The 19,399-nt window shown below is 47.4% G+C and overlaps 1 protein-coding gene across 1 annotated transcript in view; it reads right to left on the bottom strand.

The window, feature by feature from the left end:
* The window catches only part of ODR4 (odr-4 GPCR localization factor homolog), a 39,962-nt gene extending 20,915 nt beyond the window's left edge, over positions 1 to 19,047 (bottom strand). Inside the window, exons 1-8 of the mRNA XM_077450783.1 lie at positions 18,917 to 19,047; positions 16,270 to 16,404; positions 13,640 to 13,774; positions 9,906 to 10,001; positions 8,673 to 8,779; positions 7,418 to 7,454; positions 3,772 to 3,909; positions 1,247 to 1,342 (exon numbers count right to left, since the gene is read on the bottom strand). Of these exons, the coding sequence (XP_077306909.1) occupies positions 1,247 to 1,342; positions 3,772 to 3,909; positions 7,418 to 7,454; positions 8,673 to 8,779; positions 9,906 to 10,001; positions 13,640 to 13,774; positions 16,270 to 16,368 (708 nt within the window). The 5' untranslated portion in view covers positions 16,369 to 16,404; positions 18,917 to 19,047. The remainder of the gene's footprint in view (positions 1 to 1,246; positions 1,343 to 3,771; positions 3,910 to 7,417; positions 7,455 to 8,672; positions 8,780 to 9,905; positions 10,002 to 13,639; positions 13,775 to 16,269; positions 16,405 to 18,916) is intronic.
* Positions 19,048 to 19,399: the final 352 nt, after the last annotated feature.

Genomic DNA, 19,399 nt, shown 5'->3' with positions numbered 1-19,399 from the left:
TATACCCCAACACAGTCACTTATATTGCAGCTTACCAGTTCTTGGCTGAGGTGGCTGCATTAGCTTTCTTTTTTAGGCTTTCATTTATCTTCACCTGGCGATCCAGCCAGCAAGTCTGTTTTTCAACACAACAAGCTGTCCTGCAGATGTAGCAGTTAGAGTCTTGAGAGCCAATCAATGACTGCTGGTCCCTAGCGCTCCACCCCCAACCCCCCACCACCTGCGTTCTCCTCCCTGCCAAACCCAATCCGCCTCCTGTCCTGATTGGCTGGGAGGAGAACTATTGTTACAAGTGCGCCTCCGGCTCTAATCACGTGGCTCGCAAAAAACACTGATACAAACGTGCGAGTCCGGTGCCCCCCCCCCGGAGTTAGTGTATCTAAATCTGCTAACACATCTAAACACTCCCCTCTCCCCAGACCGACAATGCTGCTGTCTGCTGTCCTGTGCTCCTTCATCCAGCGAGGGGGCGCTCTAGTACAGGAGGTGTGTTACTGGCCAGATCATCAGGTGAAACAGAGAAAACTAATGCAGCTGCCACAATGATTGGCAAACTGCAAAGTGTGACATTCCTGGTTTTGGGTTTTATAACCACTTTAAATAATATCAATAAATTATGTTTTGGGGGTTCCTCAGCCTGAATTTGGAATAAATCAATTTGTACTTTTGATGTCAATCTCTAATCATTGATAAATCCGGCTGCACCAGAGATTAGGAACCGAAATTCCAGAATATTTAGAGGAAAAAGTATTTATATACAGCATCTCACAAAAGTAAGTACACCCCTCAGTCACATTGGTGTAAATCTTTTCTTCTCTCTTTTCATGTGACAACACTGAAGAAATGACACTTGTCTACAATGTAAAGTAGTGAGTGTACAGCTTGTATAACAGTGTAAATTTCCTGTCCCCTCAAAATAACTCAACACACAGCCATTAATGTCTAAACCGCTGGCAACAAAAGTCAGTACACCCCTAAGTGAAAATGTCCAAATTGGGCCCAAAGTGTCAATATTTTGTGTGGCCGCCATTATTTTCCAGCACTGCCTTCACTCTCTTGGGCATGGAGGTCACCAGAGCTTCACAGGTCACCACTGGAGTCCTCTTCCCCTCCCCCCATGATGACATCACAGAGCTGGAAACCCTCCTGCGTCCAATACACCGGCCTATTACATGTCAGGTAATTATCCCGTGTAACATGTAGCGTGTTCCCGGTCACTCGGAATGTATTCAGAGTACATTCTTACCTGTTCTTCCACCAGATCTCCGCCCTCGTCTCTCACCCGTCCATTGAAGAGCATTGTACTCTCTTCTATTTCCTTTGCCCATTGAGCCAGTCTCGTCTACAATTATTATAAAGAAATAACATAATAATAACTAAGGAGAGATTTTCCTTCATCATTGGAACCGTCCAAAAGATAAACATCACCGACACCCCATAAAATGTGATAGACAAGAAGGTTGGGACCATAGCGGGGTACATATACGATGACCGGACAAGAGCCAACCACTTAACCACTTCAGCCCCGGACCATTTGGCTGGCCAAAGACCAGAGCACTTTTTGCGATTCGGCACTGCGTCGCTTTAACGGACAATTGTGCGGTCGTGCGACGCGACTCCCGAACAAAATTGACGTCCTTTTTTTTTTCCCACACAAATAGAGCTTTTTTTTGGTGGTATATAATCACCTCTGCATTTTTTATTTATTGCGCTTTAACCCAAAAAAAAAAAGCAAACAATTTTGAAAAAAAAAAAAAAAAACAAGCATTTTTTCTTTTTGCTATAAAATATATAAAAAAAAACATTTTTTTTCCAGTTTAGGACGATATGTATTATACATTTTTTTTTTTTTTTTAACCAAAAATATCGCAATAAGTGTATATTGATTAGTTTGTGCAAAACTTATAGCGTCTACAATATAGGGGATATATTTATGGCATTTTTATTAATATTTTTTTTTTTTATACTAGTAATGGCGGCGATCAGCGATTTTTATCGTGACTGCGACAATTATGGCAGACACATCGGACAATTTTGACACATTTTTGGGACCATTGGCATTAATACAGCGATTGGTGCAATTAAAAGTGAAGGCGTTAATCACTAGATGGCGTTGTAGGAGTTAAGTGTGTCCTAGGGTAGTGATTCTAACTGTGGGGGGGGGGGGGGGGGGCTATATATGACACGTCATTGATCACCGCTCCCGATCACAGGGAGCAGAGATCAGTGACACTGGGCAGAACAGGGGAATGCTTGTTTACATTATCATTCTTCCTCTTCACGAGACGATCGCGGGTATCCCCACAGACATCGAGTCCATGGGACCCACAATCACGAAGATCCCGGCACGCCCGCAAGCCGCCTCTTAAAGGGCAGCGTACAGGTACGCGATTCTGCCGTCCCCTTCTGCCGCAGTATATCTGCGTGAGGCGGTCGGGAAACTTTCAGACCACCAACCAATCGCCTCACTCGTGCCCCCCCCCCCCCGGGTATTGTATACTATTTTTTTATTTGCCAATTCCCCCCCCCCCCCCCCCCCATGAAGGTGAAGTTACCCTTTAATGTAAATAATCTTCAAGTTTCTGCAGAAGTTCTGTCTGGGTGCTGAAATCATCGCTCTGCCAGTCCACTTCTTATCCCAACAGCTGTTAGGCCATCAGTCAGCCGTTGTGGTAGCTACTCTACGCTGCCTCTAGTGGAGAATCTACAAATCTCTATATTTAATACAATAATGAAAATATGGTAATTGTGTCAATAATAATTCAAAATACAGTAAAACCTCGGTTTGAGAGTAACTTGGTTAGAGAGCGTTTTGCAAGACAAGCAACATTTTTTTAATGAAATTTGACTTGATATACAAGTAATTGAGTATATATATATATATATATATATATATATATATATATATATATATATATATATTTTTTTTTTTTTATTCTAGGGTTAACATTAAGTTTATTTTTTTGGGTTTTGTTTTTTGTTTTTGTAGAATAATAAGTTAGAGAAAATTTGAGGCACAGGAACACACAGGCCAATAGGTTACAATATGATGGAATAGACACCAAGGCAAGGTGAAATGATGTGGGGAGTCCCCAGATGTCTGTCATGAATTGTAAAATTGTCTATTATGTTATATAATTTTGATATTCTGTATCGGTATGCTCAACCTGAATGATATTAGTTGGCAATACCTGAATTGTTATTATTTCTTTTTGTTTTCTTGTTGGACATACCTGGAGAAAAATGTGTGTTCAGTTGCTTCTTTAAATAAATAAAATTGTAAAAAAAAAAAAAAAGGAAGAGAGGCGCCTCTAAGTGTAGCAATATGGTCACATTTAATGAAGGTACAACTTATTGCTACACTTAGAGGCGCCCTCTTTTCTCTTTTATACTCTGGAGTTCCTGCTGGATTTCGCTTCTAATCCCCTTGAGAGAAGGCTTCCATTTGAGGATGGACATTTTATGGTTACACAACCAATCACATTAATTACATTTTTTTATATGGGCTATAAACGGAAGGACTTATGAATAAATAGTTATGGAATGAATCAGTTGCCATTATTTCTTATGGAGAAATTTGTTTTGATATTACAAGCAGGATTCTGGAATGAATTATACTCGCAATCCAAGGTTTTACCGTATACATTCCTTTTATAAAATACACAATATACACAATACACGCCCCCTCCTATTTTATTTTTATTTATTTTTTTATGTAGAAATGTCCAAAACACTCAAATATGATAAGCAGTTGATACAACAAACACTCACCCGGGTACATTTCTGTTGCTCTTGATACGTTGCGGATGAAGGCAATGAAACGGTGAGATCTACATTAATATTACATTCTATGGTAAGCCAGGACATAGGCGCGCTCTGATACTTCCAGTCAGCTGGTTTAGCTGTACTCTAAAAAAACAAAAAAATGCAATAAAAAAAAAAAAAAAAAAAAAGACTTGTAGACGAACTTCAGGCAAAAGGCTGAATACACTGATTTTTTTTTTTTCTAGAAAACTACTTAGAGTGTGTGTGTATAGATTAGAGATATAGATATAGAGATAGAAATATATTTGTAGAAAAAAAAAATAGATTTTTACTTGTAAACAAGTGTCCAAAAAAGTATTTTATATTAAAAAAAAAAAAAATTATATACATCATTTATTGTGTGTAATTATATATATATATAGAAGTATTTTATATGTATAAAAATATAATATATATATATATTCTAGTAAATTTTAAATGTCACATGTTCTTTGCGTAGCAGTTTTCTTATTTTTAATTTTTTTTTTTAAAGAATATAATAATAATAAAAGAAATAAAAAAAATAGGATATACCCTAATTTTTTATTTTTTTTATTGTATAATGTGAAGGCGATGTTACGCCTACATATGTGTTCACTACTGTGCGCGAACGCGCATTTCATTACATTTTTTCTCTTTTTTTTTTTTTCACACCGTACCTTAAAAAATAAATAAATAAAAAATTGCGATCACTTTTTTTTGCTGTCGGAATGAATATAAACATAACGAAACAGAATGACAGGTGACAGGTCCTCTTTATGGAGAGATCTGCCTCAAATATCTCTGTACCTCTAAAAGCAAAAGAAAAAAAAAAAAAAGTCATGACTGGCTGGACCTCCTCCCGATCATGTGACCACTGTGACAGCCAATCAGAGTGTTGATGTGATTGGACAGACCTGGGAATACCAGCTCAGTAGAAGAGACATCGGGTGGGAAGGTTTATCTGCTGGGAACGCTGCTGCCTTCTTCTCCTTCTCTCCTCTTTATCAAAATGCTAATGTTTTCTTTTCTTTTTTTCATAAAACATTTCCATTACACACCATACTTTATACACTGTGATGTCATCACTGGGTCTCTGTGCTTCTCTATGTAAGACAGGCGGATCATGGTTGGTGGGAGGGGCTGGTCATGGCTTCCTGAAAAACAGCAGACCACCCTAGATAATGCCCACACATGATGCTAAGCCTGCTTGGCTGATTGGCAGTCCAAGGTCAATCAGGCTGGGGAGGAAAGGGTCAGATGAGGGTGGACATCTTCCAGCCAGGAAACGGGGCGGGGCTCTATCCAATTTGCTGCAGCGTCTAATGCATATTTTGAGAAGCTCACAGTGTGCAGTGATATCAGAGAAGGCCATTTCAATCCGGCGGAAGAGCCGGGACACCTGAGCAAGACCGAAGGGGAGGAGCCCGCACACCTGAGCAAGACTGAAGGGGAGGAGCCCGCACACCTGAGCAAGACTGAAGGGGAGGAGCCCGCACACCTGCGCAAGACCGAAGGGGAGGAGCCGGAACACCTGGGCAAGACCGAAGGGGAGGAGCCGGAACACCTGGGCAAGACCGAAGGGGAGGAGCCGGAACACCTGGGCAAGACCGAAGGGGAGGAGCCGGAACACCTGGGCAAGACCGAAGGGGAGGAGCCGGAACACCTGGGCAAGACCGAAGGGGAGGAGCCGGAACACCTGGGCAAGACCGAAGGGGAGGAGCCAGAACACCTGGGCAAGACCGAAGGGGAGGAGCCAGAACACCTGGGCAAGACCGAAGGGGAGGAGCCGGCACACCTGGGCAAGACCGAAGGGGAGGAGCCGGCACACCTGCGCAAGACCGAAGGGGAGGAGCCGGCACACCTGGGCAAGACCGAAGGGGAGGAGCCGGCACACCTGGGCAAGACCGAAGGGGAGGAGCCGGCACACCTGGGCAAGACCGAAGGGGAGGAGCCGGCACACCTGGGCAAGACCGAAGGGGAGGAGCCGGAACACCTGGGCAAGACCGAAGGGGAGGAGCCGGAACACCTGCGCAAGACCGAAGGGGAGGAGCCGGAACACCTGCGCAAGACCGAAGGGGAGGAGCCGGCACACCTGCGCAAGACCGAAGGGGAGGAGCCGGCACACCTGCGCAAGACCGAAGGGGAGGAGCCGGCACACCTGCGCAAGACCGAAGGGGAGGAGCCGGCACACCTGCGCAAGACCGAAGGGGAGGAGCCGGCACACCTGCGCAAGACCGAAGGGGAGGAGCCGGCACACCTGCGCAAGACCGAAGGGGAGGAGCCGGAACACCTGCGCAAGACCGAAGGGGAGGAGCCGGCACACCTGCGCAAGACCGAAGGGGAGGAGCCGGCACACCTGCGCAAGACCAAAGGGGAGGAGCCAAGATACCTGCATAAGACCGAAGGGGAGGAGCCGAGATAACTGCATAAGACTGAAGGGGAGGGGCCGAGATACCTGCATAAGACTGAAGGGGAAGGGCCGAGATACCTGCATAAGACTGAAGGGGAGGAGCCGGTACACCTGTGCAAGACTGAAAGGAAAGCAAGAGGCAACACTTTCAGGCCTTGTCCCTCCCCCCAACCTGTGACTGGACAGTGAAGTAGAAGCAAAAAAACAAAAACAAAAAACTGATGAGTTCATCTCCCTGTCACTCTGCTCTCTCCTCCTATCAGCATGCTCCTTGAACTGCAGCACAACAGACCGTCTCCTTGTACTGTCTCTGCAAGTAAGGAGTGGTAAGCCGCTATACATTACATTATTGCTCACATGGTACCTCTTTATCTGTACCCTGTTATAGCTGCGGGCCAATCACAGCATCACAATAGTAAGCAAGCTGCCATGAATGAAAGACATTATTATACCAGTGATCATCAATAATAACAAAAAGCCTCGTCACCCCCTAGAGGAGTTCAGTGTTACATCCTGTCAGCAGTCAGCGTCCCCGACCCCCACCTCACCAATCATAGGACGACGCTGCACTGGGGACAGGATGAAAAAAATTAATTGTGAAACAAAAATGACAACTTTAAAAACCTCGCCTCTTCCAAAGAGGGGCGATTTGGGGGGTAATTGTACCATCCTGACATTTTATAGAATTATGGTGGGGGGTTGTTTTTCAGGGGTAACATTACTGTTGTGTTATTTTTTAATTTAAAAAAAGTGTATTTTTTCCCCATAAAAGTTTACTTGTAGGACCGCTGCACAGATACGGCGTGACAGAAAGTATTGCAGCGACCGCCATTTTATTCTCCAGGGTGTTAGAAACCCCAAACAGTATATCATTTTTTTCTAAGTAATTTTCTAGCAAAAAAAATAAATAAAATTATTTTAACTTGTAAAGAAGTGTAGAAAAAGAGGCTCGGTCCTTAAATGGTTAATAAATTAGGTGAATCTCAGCTGACTTCCATCATCCAATCATGCTGTTTTTTTTTTCTCTTGCACGTGATTGGGTATTCTCTGCACGAATCTCTGCATCCACTGCAAAGTGCCCAATCAATTCGCAATTAGTACATAACCCCCCTCCCCCCCCACAAGCCACGCCCCCGGAGACAATACAGTATTTGGATACACCAGACTTCATTTCCAATCACTAATCCCATCATTTCTGGAAATAGTAAATATGACGGATACCTTCAGGTCTTTAACATCAAACGTCCGGCACACAATCCTGGAAGAAAAAAATATATATAATTGTTTATCCGCAGTACTGCAGCATTGCTTTTTGTTTTACAAATCCACAACTCAGTATGTGTGTGTGGAAGCAGCGGTCTCTCTGCAGAAGTCCAACGCACTCCCAGAGAGACCACTGCTTCCACACACGCCTCCGCAGAGAGACCACTGCTTCCACACACGCCTCCGCAGAGAGACCACTGCTTCCACACACACCTCCGCAGAGAGACCACTGCTTCCACACACACCTCCGCAGAGAGACCACTGCTTCCACACACACCTCCGCAGAGAGACCACTGCTTCCACACACACCTCCGCAGAGAGACCACTGCTTCCACACACACCTCCGCAGAGAGACCACTGCTTCCACACACACCTCCGCAGAGTGACCCCTGTGCACGCTCCAGTGACCCCAGTGCACGCTCCAGTGACCCCAGTGCACGCTCCAGTGACCCCAGTGCACGCTCCAGTGACCCCAGTGCACGCTCCAGTGACCCCAGTGTCTCTTGTGACCCCTGTGCACGCTCCAGTGACCCCAGTGTCTCATGTGACCCCTGTGCACGCTCCAGTGACCCCTGCGCACGCTCCAGTGACCCCAGTGCACGCTCCAGTGACCCCAGTGCACGCTCCAGTGACCCCAGTGCACGCTCCAGTGACTCAGTGACCCCAGTGTCTCCTGTGACCCCTGTGCACTCACCTGTGACCCCAGTGTCTCCTGTGACCCCAGTGCACGCTCCAGTGACCCCAGTGCACGCTCCAGTGAATCAGTGAGCCCAGTGTCTCCAGTGACCCCAGTGCACGCTCCAGTGAATCAGTGACCCCAGTGTCTCCAGTGACACCTGTACACATTCCTAGCACTTCTGTGCCTTGGTAGGATATTGCTGGAACCTTATAACCCCCCCCCCCCCAACAATATAGGGGGTATTGGGGTATCTGACCAGGATGTTTGATGTCTGGATTCTTAGGACTGGCAGCTTCTCCACACCAAAGGACTTTCCCCGTCTCCTCGATCTGCAACCGAGGGAAGCCCCACACCAAAATCTCATCGTTTTCGGACAGCTCAACACTCTACTAGAGAGACACAGGAGATTCTGCCACCAGAGGGCAGTGCTGATCATTGTGCCACCATCCTGCCCTAATCTCTGTAAAGGGGGGCTCCCCTCATACAAGTGCCACAAAGACTCAGCAAACTAGAAGCAGAAATGCCGCCACGTACTTGTTTGTAGATGAGCAGATTTGTAACGCTACCCGGTCCGTGATCTCCTCATCCGCAACATTCCACAGCTTGTCCTTCATTGCAAACTTCTCTGTTGTAAAGATGAGCTGAAATGTTACATTGTATTAGAAGATCCGCATCAAAGAACCGCCACATCCCCTTTACATCATTTATTTCTGAAAATGTACAACACGCCTTAAATCTGAGCTCCCCACAATAAATCCATCGGTCACGTGACTTCCCGGAATCTCCCCCAGATCTGTGCCGTCATCCCGTGTGAGACTTCCTGCAATAAAGACCGCCCACTGCTGCCCCCTCCCCTTGTGCAGGGGGACAGGTCTTGCCTCCGCCCCTCCTGTAATAAAGACCGCCCACTGCTGCCCCCTCCCCTTGTGCAGAGGGACTGGTCTTGCCTCCACCCCTCCTGCAATAAAGACCACCCACTGCTGCCCCCTCCCCTTGTGTAGGGCGACAGGTCTTGTCTCCGCCCCTCCTGTAATAAAGACCTCCCACTGCTGACCCCTCCCCTTGTGTAGGGGGACTGGTCTTGTCTCCGCCCCTCCTGTAATAAAGACCGCCCACTGCTGCCCCCTCCCCTTGTGCAGAGGGACTGGTCTTGCCTCTGCCCCTCCTGTAATAAAGACCGCCCACTGCTGCCCCCTCCCCTTGTGCAGGGGGACAGGTCTTGACTCCGCCCCTCCTGTAATAAAGACCGCCCACTGCTGCCCTCTCCCCTTGTGCAAGGGGACTGGTCTTGTCTCCACCCCCTCCTGTAATAAAGACCGCCCACTGCTGCCCCCTCCCCTTGTGCAGGGGGACTGGTCTTATCTCCGCCCCCCTGTAGTTTTCTTTAGTGGGTGGAGCCTTCTGGGCCCCTCCCACTGCTCTGCTCTCTCCTTGTGCAGGGGGACTGGTCTTGTCTCCGGCCCCTCCTGTAGTTTTCAGCAGGCAGCCTATGGTGGGTGGAGCCTATTGGGCCACTCCCACAGCAATGCTCTTTCCTTGTACAGGGTGATTGGTCTCGTCTCCACCGCCTTTTGTAGTTTTCTGCAGGCTGCCTGTAGTGGGTGGAGCCTCATTGGCCCCTCCCACCGTTATTTTTACAAGGTAATATCTGAGTTTACAAAGGCAGAGTGGGAATATTGCTTTGAGAAAAATATTTCAAATAAGGTTTTTTGTGTCCGGAGTTCAGCTTTAACAACAGATAATTACACTCAAGCAATTTCCATTTACCTTTCTTAAAATAGTTGGCGCCTCCTTGGAGAGTTCTGGAGGTGATATCAGAAACACCCCGACCAGCAGGAAACCCCCGGGGAGCATCCGGCTTACCTGGAAAAAGAGAAAACATTCAGATCATGGAGAGGAGAACATCCAGAAACAGGAAGGAACGTCCCCTCCCCTAATAAGGGGGAGCTACAAAACACCCCCCTTTGTTCTATTCTGAAGTCCTAACACACTTGCGGTCTGAGGGTGACACCGCTGCTCCTCCAAAATGCAGTTAATGAGTGTTGTCACCCTCAGACAGGAAGTCCCTTACAGGACCCCCAGGTGAAAAAAGCCTGAAAAGAGAACTAATGCAGCCACCATCTTTGCAGAATATGACTTTTTTTTTTTTTCTTAGCTTTAGATACAATATAACCTCTATTCATCCCGGTGTTATTTTAACCACTTCAGCCCCGGAAGTGACAATTTTGAAAAAAAAAATGTATTATTTTTTACTTTTTGCTATAATAAATATCCCCAAAAAATATATTAAAAAAAATGTTTTTCTTCAGTTTAGGCCGATACGTATTCTTCTATATATTTTTGGTAAAAAAATAAAATAAAATCACAATAAGCGTATAATTGGTTTGCGCAAAAGTTATAAATAGAGGATAGTTTTATGGCATTTTTATTAATATTTTTTTTTTTACTAGTAATGGCGGCAATCAGCGATTTTTATCATGACCGCCACATTATGGCGGACACATCGGACAATTTTGACACATTTTTGGGACCATTGTCATTTATACAGCGATCGATGCAATAAAATTGCGCCGATTACTGTAAAAAATGTCACTGGCAGTGAAGGGGTTAACCACTAGGGGGCGGGGAGGGGTTAAGTGTATCCTAGAGGCGGGTTTCTAACTATCTGGGGGTGTGGCTGTGTGTGACATCACACTGATCGCTGCTCCCGATCACAGGGAGCAGACGATCAGTGTGCTGTCACTAGGCAGAATAGGGAGATGCTGTTTACATCGGCATCTTCCCGTTCTTCAGCTCCGTGACACGATCGCGGGTATCCCCGCCGCCATCGAGTTCGTGGGACCCAAGGGCACAGAGCTCACGGCAGGCGTGCGCGGGAAATTCAAAGTAACTTTACTTTGCCCAGCCGTGCCATTGTACTGACGTATAAGTACAGGAGCCGGTCCGCAACCGGTTAATACTTCACCAGGGTGGATTTCATTTAATTCAAGTTGATTTAAATCAGAATTTTTAAAGAGCAACTGTCATCTCTGATCCACAGCGGCCCCTCCTCTCACCCGCCGCTGGCCCCATCACCCGCCGCTGGCCCCTCCTCTCACCCGCCGCTGGCCCCTCCTCTCACCCGCCGCTGGCTCACCGATAGTCTCATTCGCTTCAATGGGAAGGCTGGTGATGGGGGCGGTAACACAACACAGTGAGGGACGTGGCGGCAGCGGGTGATTGGACGTCCACTAACAGGCGCTGCCATGATGGATCTGAAATAACAGGTCCTCTTTAAATGCGATAACTTATTCTTGCTGGTAGTTAGAGAATCTTTAATATTTACAAATAAAATGAAGTTTTCCCATTTAGAATAATAATCTGTCAGGTTAGCAAAACACGATATCAGAACCGATCCAATCGTACAGTTTGTAGTGTACATAGATATGCAGAACAATGGGATAAAGGAATATTCCTGAACTTTGGTTTATCTCGTGGGTAATGTGACATTGTGTGAATGTATCAATGCAGTGCATGTTATCTCAGCTTGCATTCATTGAATGAGTTTACCAAAAAATCTAAATATTGCAGAATATACAGCCTCATACTACATAACTGAGCTCCATCTCATGCTGAATAAAACTAAATTATTAATGTTTCTTAAATAGAAAACCAGCTTGAGATAGATTTTTTTTACTCCAAAAGCAGATTTATTAAAATAAATTTGATAAAAATAGATTTAAATAAAAAAATATATATCTGATTCGATTTTTTATTTTTTTTTAAATCATTGACTTATATCCACCCAGTACGTCACCCACCTCAGCAACTCCTGTGGGTATATTGGAGCTGTCAGTGACATCACAGCACTTTCTACATGAACAAAGGCAGAGCTGAAGTGACCCCCAACCCCCCTCTCCCTGCAGTACCCATCACCCACCCCTCCCTGCAGTACCCATCACCCACCATTACGTGCAAGCAACCCCTACTCACCACTCCCTGCAGTACCCATCACCCACCCCTCCCTGCAGTACCCATTACCCACCATTCCGTGCAAGCAACCCCTACCCGCCCCTCCCTGCAGTACCCATCACCCGCCACTCCGTGCAAGCAACCCCTACCCACCACTCCCTACAGTACCCATCACCCACCCATCCCTGCAGTACCCATTACCCGCCCCTCCCTGCAGCACCCATAGCGTGCCACTCTGTGCAAGCAACCCCTACCCACCACTCCCTGCAGTACCCATTACCCACCATTCCGTGCAAGCAACCCCTACCCGCCCCTCCCTGCAGTACCCATCACCTGCCACTCCGTGCAAGCAACCCCTACCCACCACTCCGTGCAGTACCCATCACCCACCCATCCCTGCAGTACCCATTACCCACCATTCCGTGCAAGCAACCCCTACCCGCCCCTCCCTGCAGTACCCATCACCCACCATTCCGTGCAAGCAACCCCTACCCGCCCCTCCCTGCAGTACCCATCACCCGCCACTCCGTGCAAGCAACCCCTACCCACCACTCCCTACAGTACCCATCACCCACCCATCCCTGCAGTACCAATTACCCGCCCCTCCCTGCAGTACCCATTACCCACCCTTCCCTGCAGTACCCATTACCCGCCCCTCCCTGCAGTACCCATTACCCCCCCCTCCCTGCAGTACCCATCACCCGCCCATCCTTGCAGTACCAATCACCCGCCCATCCCTGCAGTACCAATCACCCGCCCATCCCTGCAGTACCCATTACCCGCCCCTCCCTGCAGTACCCATTACCCGCCCCTCCCTGCAGTACCCATTACCCCCCCCTCCCTGCAGTACCCATCACCCACCCATCCTTGCAGTACCCATTACCCGCCCCTCCCTGCAGTACCCATTGCCCGCCTCTCCCTGCAGTACCCATTGCCCGCCTCTCCCTGCAGTACCCATTGCCCGCCTCTCCCTGCAGTACCCATTGCCCGCCTCTCCCTGCAGTACCCATTGCCCGCCTCTCCCTGCAGTACCCATTGCCCGCCTCTCCCTGCAGTACCCATTGCCCGCCTCTCCCTGCAGTACCCATTGCCCGCCTCTCCCTGCAGCACCCATTGCGTGCCACTCTGTGCAAGCAACCCCTACCCACCACTCCCTGCAGTACCCATTACCCACCACTCCGTGCAAGCAACCCCTACCCGCCCCTCCCTGCAGTACCCATCACCTGCCACTCCGTGCAAGCAACCCCTACCCACCACTCCGTGCAAGCAACCCATTACCCACCACTCCCTACAGTACCCATTGCGCGCCACTCTGTGCAAGCAACCCCTACCCGGCTCTCTCTAAGATAGGCAGAGATTTTATATTTATATATATATATATATATATAAAAACATGAAAAAAAATAAAAGCAGAAATACAAGATCTGAAATAAAGCAGAATTCGTATTTTGTCAAAATCAACTTATTATTTTTTATTTACAATCTCTGTATTAATAATAATATTATATTTAATGGTTTTATATTATTTACGTTCTTCATTTATAACCCACCTGACTGGCGTGGACACAGAACCATTCCTCATCGATTTCTTCCGGTTTGGATTTGGACTTCTGGGGTCCTTCCCCCGGATCTTCCTTCTGGGGGGTCCGAGCGGCCAGGACGATATAATCTCTCTGTGAGGAGCACTAGAAGAAGTGGGAGAGAAGGAAGGATGGAAGGCGGTTATTGCAGGAAACGTGGACATGGAGATAGCGGGTCCCATACATTATGGCTGCCAATCAATCCGATTCAAATATTAAAGCCGGACTCCGGGAAAAAACTGGGAAATACACCAATAAAATCCAAACAACGGAAGAGCTTCACTCACTAAACTGGGTGCTCAACCTGTGGCTCTCCAGCTGTTGAGGAACTACAAGTCCCATGAGGCATTGCAAGGCTGACAGTTACACAAGCATGACTCCCGAAAGCAGAAGCATGATGGGACTTGTAGTTCTGCAACAGCTGGAGAGCCGAAGGTTGAGCACCCCTGCAAGGATTTATATTTCTGTCCATCCAGTCGAGAGATTTACACAGCTCTGCCTCATAGTAAAGTCCTGTCTTCAATGGCAGACAACCTGATTTTTTTTTTTTTCCCCTGCTATAGTTCAGTAATAATTTCAAAGTCTTGTCCCTCCCCCAGCCTGGTGATTGGACAGTTTAAAGGAGAAGCAGCACACTGATGAGCTCATCTCTGTCAATCTGCTCTCTCCTTCTATCAGTGTGTCCCTTGCTAGCACATGACCACTGCAGCACAACCGTTTGCCACTTTGTGCTGCTTCTCCCTCTTCTGGGCTGAGCTCTGCTGTACAGAGATCGCAAAAAGGCTAACGCCTAGATAAATTCAGGTACTTACATTGCTTTTTAATTTATCTGTTGATGGGCTTATATTGTTTTTCTTGGGGGGAGGGTTGGAGCTCTGCTTTAAGTATTATGGGATGTTTTAGGGTGGAGGATACCTTTTATAATTCCCAATATAACAAATATATGGGAAGGCGGCTCAGCAGCCAAGTTAATAGTCCGCTATGGCAGGCCGACAACGCTGCTGCTGGTTGTGAGACAAGAACTCGGCGTGGTCAGCTTATCACAGGAAGTGTCAGATCTCCAGGGAGGAAACTTTGTAACAGATTCACTCAAAAATCATTTCCAGAAGGAAAACTGTATGCAGCGAGGCATGATGGGAAACATACAGAAGAAATAAAAAGGCAGTGATTATTGCTGTCTGTGTCCCCGTTAGACATGAACTAGGGGGCCAACTCTAAAAGGGAAATGTATGCCGTGCGCCACTATTACTTACTGTAAAAGGAAAGCCCGCATATGCATTTATTCAGTCCCTTTCTCCATGTGTGTGTTTCCTCCCCATTTTATTTTATTTTCTATTTTATTTTATATTTAATTTAGATTTTTATATTTATGTTTATTTTATTTATTTAGTTTATTTATATATCTTGATTTATTTTAGATTCATTTTTTTCCTCTCTCCTTTCTCTCCCCCCCCATTCACCCTTTTTTCTACCCCCTCTTTTCTTTCCACCCCCCCCCCCCCCCCTCAATTTGATCCCGTTCATATAAGGGAGATTTTACCCTTCTCCTTTTTTCCTGATTAGCATCATCACCAAGAGGAAAAGGAAATCACAAAATTTTGGGTCGCCCCTACAACAGAAATAGGAGGGGTAAATCTTCCAATTGGGACACAAGTTCTGATGACAACCAGGGATTCCCTCCCACTTCCTGTTGTGACAGGAAGTGAAGTGAAATCTCCCTAATGGCTCAGCCGACAGAGGTTATAACCCTCCTGTACCCTATTAATTTAAAGACAGGGCCTTGTCTGGCACTTTTTGTTTAAAATGTAAAAAAAAAAAAAATCTGTATTTTTTTTTTTGCTAGAAAATTACTCAGAATCCCTCAAAATTGTTTTTACAGCAGAGGCCCTAGAGAATTAAATGGTGGGTGCTGCAATTTTCTACGTCATGCGTTTTTTGCGCAGCGGTTTTCAAAAGAAATAAATACATTTAAAAAACACAATATAATGCACAAAAAAAAAAAAAAAACACATTATAATGCCCAATGTTTTGGTAAAATATACAAAAATGAAGTTACGCCGAGTAAATAGATACCCAACATGTCAGGGTTTAAAATAGCGCACGCCCGTGGAACAGCGACAAACGGTGTGAATGTTACTATCCATAGGCACCGCTTTCAGTGTGTTTATCTTTGAGCTTGAGTACGGGGGCTCTATCTTTTTTTTTTTTTTATAAAATGTAGTCATTTATTATAATTTATAAATGTATTTATTTTTTTACACTGTTGCATTAAACGTTTATCTCTTTTATTGTCATCACAGAGAATATAAAACCCCTCTGTGATAGCAATAGGCAGCGACAGGTACTCTTTAAGGAGAGATCTGGGGTCTATCGGACCCCAGATGTCTCCATTGCCCTTAAAAGCTTCTGATGGAACCGATATCGGTGTGACCAGATGATTTCCCGAGGCGGAGATCCTCCCGGTATAACCGCTCCTAGTCCAGCGACATTCCGGTCGCTTTAAGGGATTAAATTCTCTTCAAATACAGAACAAAATATACAAAAGGCGGCGGCGCATTTTTTATTTTATTTTTTTTGCGATCGTTGTGCGTTGCACTTACTTGCCCTATGAGAAGTCCGGTAACAAAGTTGTTTTTCTGATGAGCGATTCTCGTAAAATACTTTTGAACGGATTCATCAACATAATAACTCCGCCCCATTCTTCAGGAGTTCCGACCCAGAAGGGATCCTAAAATCTGCAACACAAACAGATGATATAGTGATTTTATTTATTATTTCAGCATAAAGTAGGCGTAAACCGCGATACCCCCTCCCCCAGTCTGATCACCCCCCCCCCCAAGATAACCCTAACCTGATCACCCCCTTCCCTCTCTGATCACACACCCAGGTACTCCCCCCCCCCCCCCCCACACAGCCTCCTCACTCTGCTCACCCCCTCAGATACCTCCTCTCTAATCATACCCCCAGATACCCCTACCCTTATCACCCTCCCACATTGATCACACACCCCCAGATACCCCCTCCCCCAGTCTGATCACCCCCAGCCCCCCCCCCAAAGATAACCCTAACCTGATCACCCCCTTCCCTCTCTGATCACACACCCAGGTACTCCCCCCCCCCCCCCACACAGCCTCCTCACTCTGCTCACCCCCTCAGATACCTCCTCTCTAATCATACCCCCAGATACCCCTACCCTGATCACCCTCCCACATTGATCACACACCCCCAGATACCCCCTCCCCCAGTCTGATCACCCCCAGGCCCCCCCCCCCCCCCAAAGATAGCCCTAACCTGATCACCCCCTTCCCTCTCTGATCACACACCCAGATACCCCCCCCCCCACACAGCCTCCTCACTCTGCTCACCCCCTCAGATACCTCCTCTCTAATCATACCCCCAGATACCCCTACCCTGATCACCCTCCCACATTGATCACACACCCCCAGATACCCCCTCCCCCAGTCTGATCACCCCCAGCCCCCCCCCCCCCAAAGATAACCCTAACCTGATCACCCCCTTCCCTCTCTGATCACACACCCAGATACCCCCCCCCCCACACAGCCTCCTCACTCTGCTCACCCCCTCAGATACCACCTCTCTAATCATACCCCCAGATACCCCTACCCTGATCACCCTTCCACATTGATCACACACCCCCAGATACCCCCTCCCCCAGTCTGATCACACCCTCAAGATACCCCCTCCCTTTCTCTGATCACATCCCCAGATACACCCCCCCTCCACACTCTGATCACACTCCCAAATACCCCCCCCCCAAACACACACAGCCTCCTCACTCTGCTCACACAATCCAGATACCCCTACCCTGATCACACCCCCAGATACACCCCCCCACACAGCCTCCTCAGTCTGCTCAAACCCTCCCAGATACCCCCCCCCCCACACACTCAGATACCCCCTCTCTGATTACACCCCCCCCCCCCAGATACTCCCCCCACACATACACACCTGCACTCTGATCACACTCCCAGATACCCCCCCCCCCCCCACACACAGCCTCCTCACACCCCCCCCCCAGATACCCCTAACTTGATCACCCTCCCCACACTCTGATCACACACACCCAGATACCCCCTCCCCCAGTCTGATCACCCCCCCCAAGATATGCCTAACCTGATCACCCCCCTCCCTCTCTCTGATCACATCCCCAGATACACCCCCCCCCCCCCAACACACACAGCCTCCTCACTCTGCTCACACAATCCAGATACCCCTACCCTGATCAACCCCCCACATACCCCCACTCTGATCACACAACCTCAGATACCCCTCCCCCAGTCTGATCAAACCCCCAGATACCCCCCCCCTCCACTCAGATCATACACCAGCTGTTACCCCAGAAGGAAGCCTCTTCTAAAGATGATGCACAAGAAAGACCACAAACAGTTTGCTGAAGACAAGCAGACTAAGGAGATGGATTACTGGAACCATGTCCTGTGGTCTGATGAGACCAAGATAAAGGTATTTGGTGTCAGATGGTGTCAGGCGTGTGTGGGGGCAACCAGGTGAGGAGGACAAAGACAAGTGTGTCTTGTCTACAGTCAGGCATGGTGGTGGGGGTGTCATGGTCTGGGGCTGCATGAGTGCTGCCGGCACTGGGGGGCTACAGATCATTGAGGGGACCATGAATGCCAACATGTACTGTGACATACTGAAGCAGAGCATGATCCCCTCCCTTCAGAGACTGGGCCGCAGGGCAGTATTCCAACATGATAACCACCCCAAACACACCTCCAACACCACCACTGCCTTGCTAAAGAAGCTGAGGGTAAAGGTGATGGACTGGCCAAGCATGTCTCCAGACCTAAACCCTATTGGTCATCTGTGGGACATCCTCAAATCGAAGGTGGAGGAGGGGAAGGTCTCCAACATCCACCAGCTCCGTGATGTCATCATGGGGGAGGGGAAGAGGACTCCAGTGGTGACCTGTGAAGCTCTGCTGACCTCCATACCCAAGAGGGTGAAGGCAGTGCTGGAAAATAATGGCGGCCACACAAAATATTGACACTTTGGGCCCAATTTGGAGATTTTCACTTAGGGGTGTCCTGACTTTTGTTGCCGGTGGTTTAGACATGAATGGCTGTGTGTTGAGTTATTTGGAGGGGACAGGAAATGTACACTGTTATACAAGCTGTACACTCACTACTTTACATTGTAGACAAGTGTCATTTCTTCAGTGTTGTCACATGAAAAGAGAGAAGGAATGTCACTGAGGGGTGTACTTACTTTTGTCAGATACTGTGTATATATATATAACTCCTCCAGGATTGCCTCCCTCTTATAATGTCCAGCTGGTCTCCAGCATGCTTCCTCCAGGATCAGAGCGAGGCTTGGAACGCAGCACAGTGCATTGTGGGACACGCCTCCTTCTGGTGATAGGACTACGTGGTGCCTGTGTGATGTCATCAGTCCCGCCCCTCTCCACTCAGACATTTCCTGTCGGAAATCATCCAACCAACCAATGGAAACAATGTCTGAGAGCAAATCCACATAACTTCCTAAAGGGTAACTCCACTTTTCTGGGGAAGAAAAATCTAGCATATAATAATAATAATAATAATAATTTATAGAATTGTGACACAAGTCATATTGTAATTGAATGTTATTAACCTCTTGTTGACCAGCCGCCATCATTACACTGCGGTAGGTAGGTTGGCACACTGTAGGATCTAATGGGGGCGCCGGAGCCGATGACCCGCGATCGCTCCT

This window comes from Lithobates pipiens, unplaced genomic scaffold (genome assembly GCF_037356315.1).
Source record: "Lithobates pipiens isolate NorthernLeopardFrog02 unplaced genomic scaffold, aLitPip1_a1.2 Scaffold_23, whole genome shotgun sequence".
NCBI lineage: Eukaryota > Metazoa > Chordata > Amphibia > Anura > Ranidae > Lithobates > Lithobates pipiens.
This window is presented reverse-complemented; position numbering and strand designations above follow the sequence as displayed.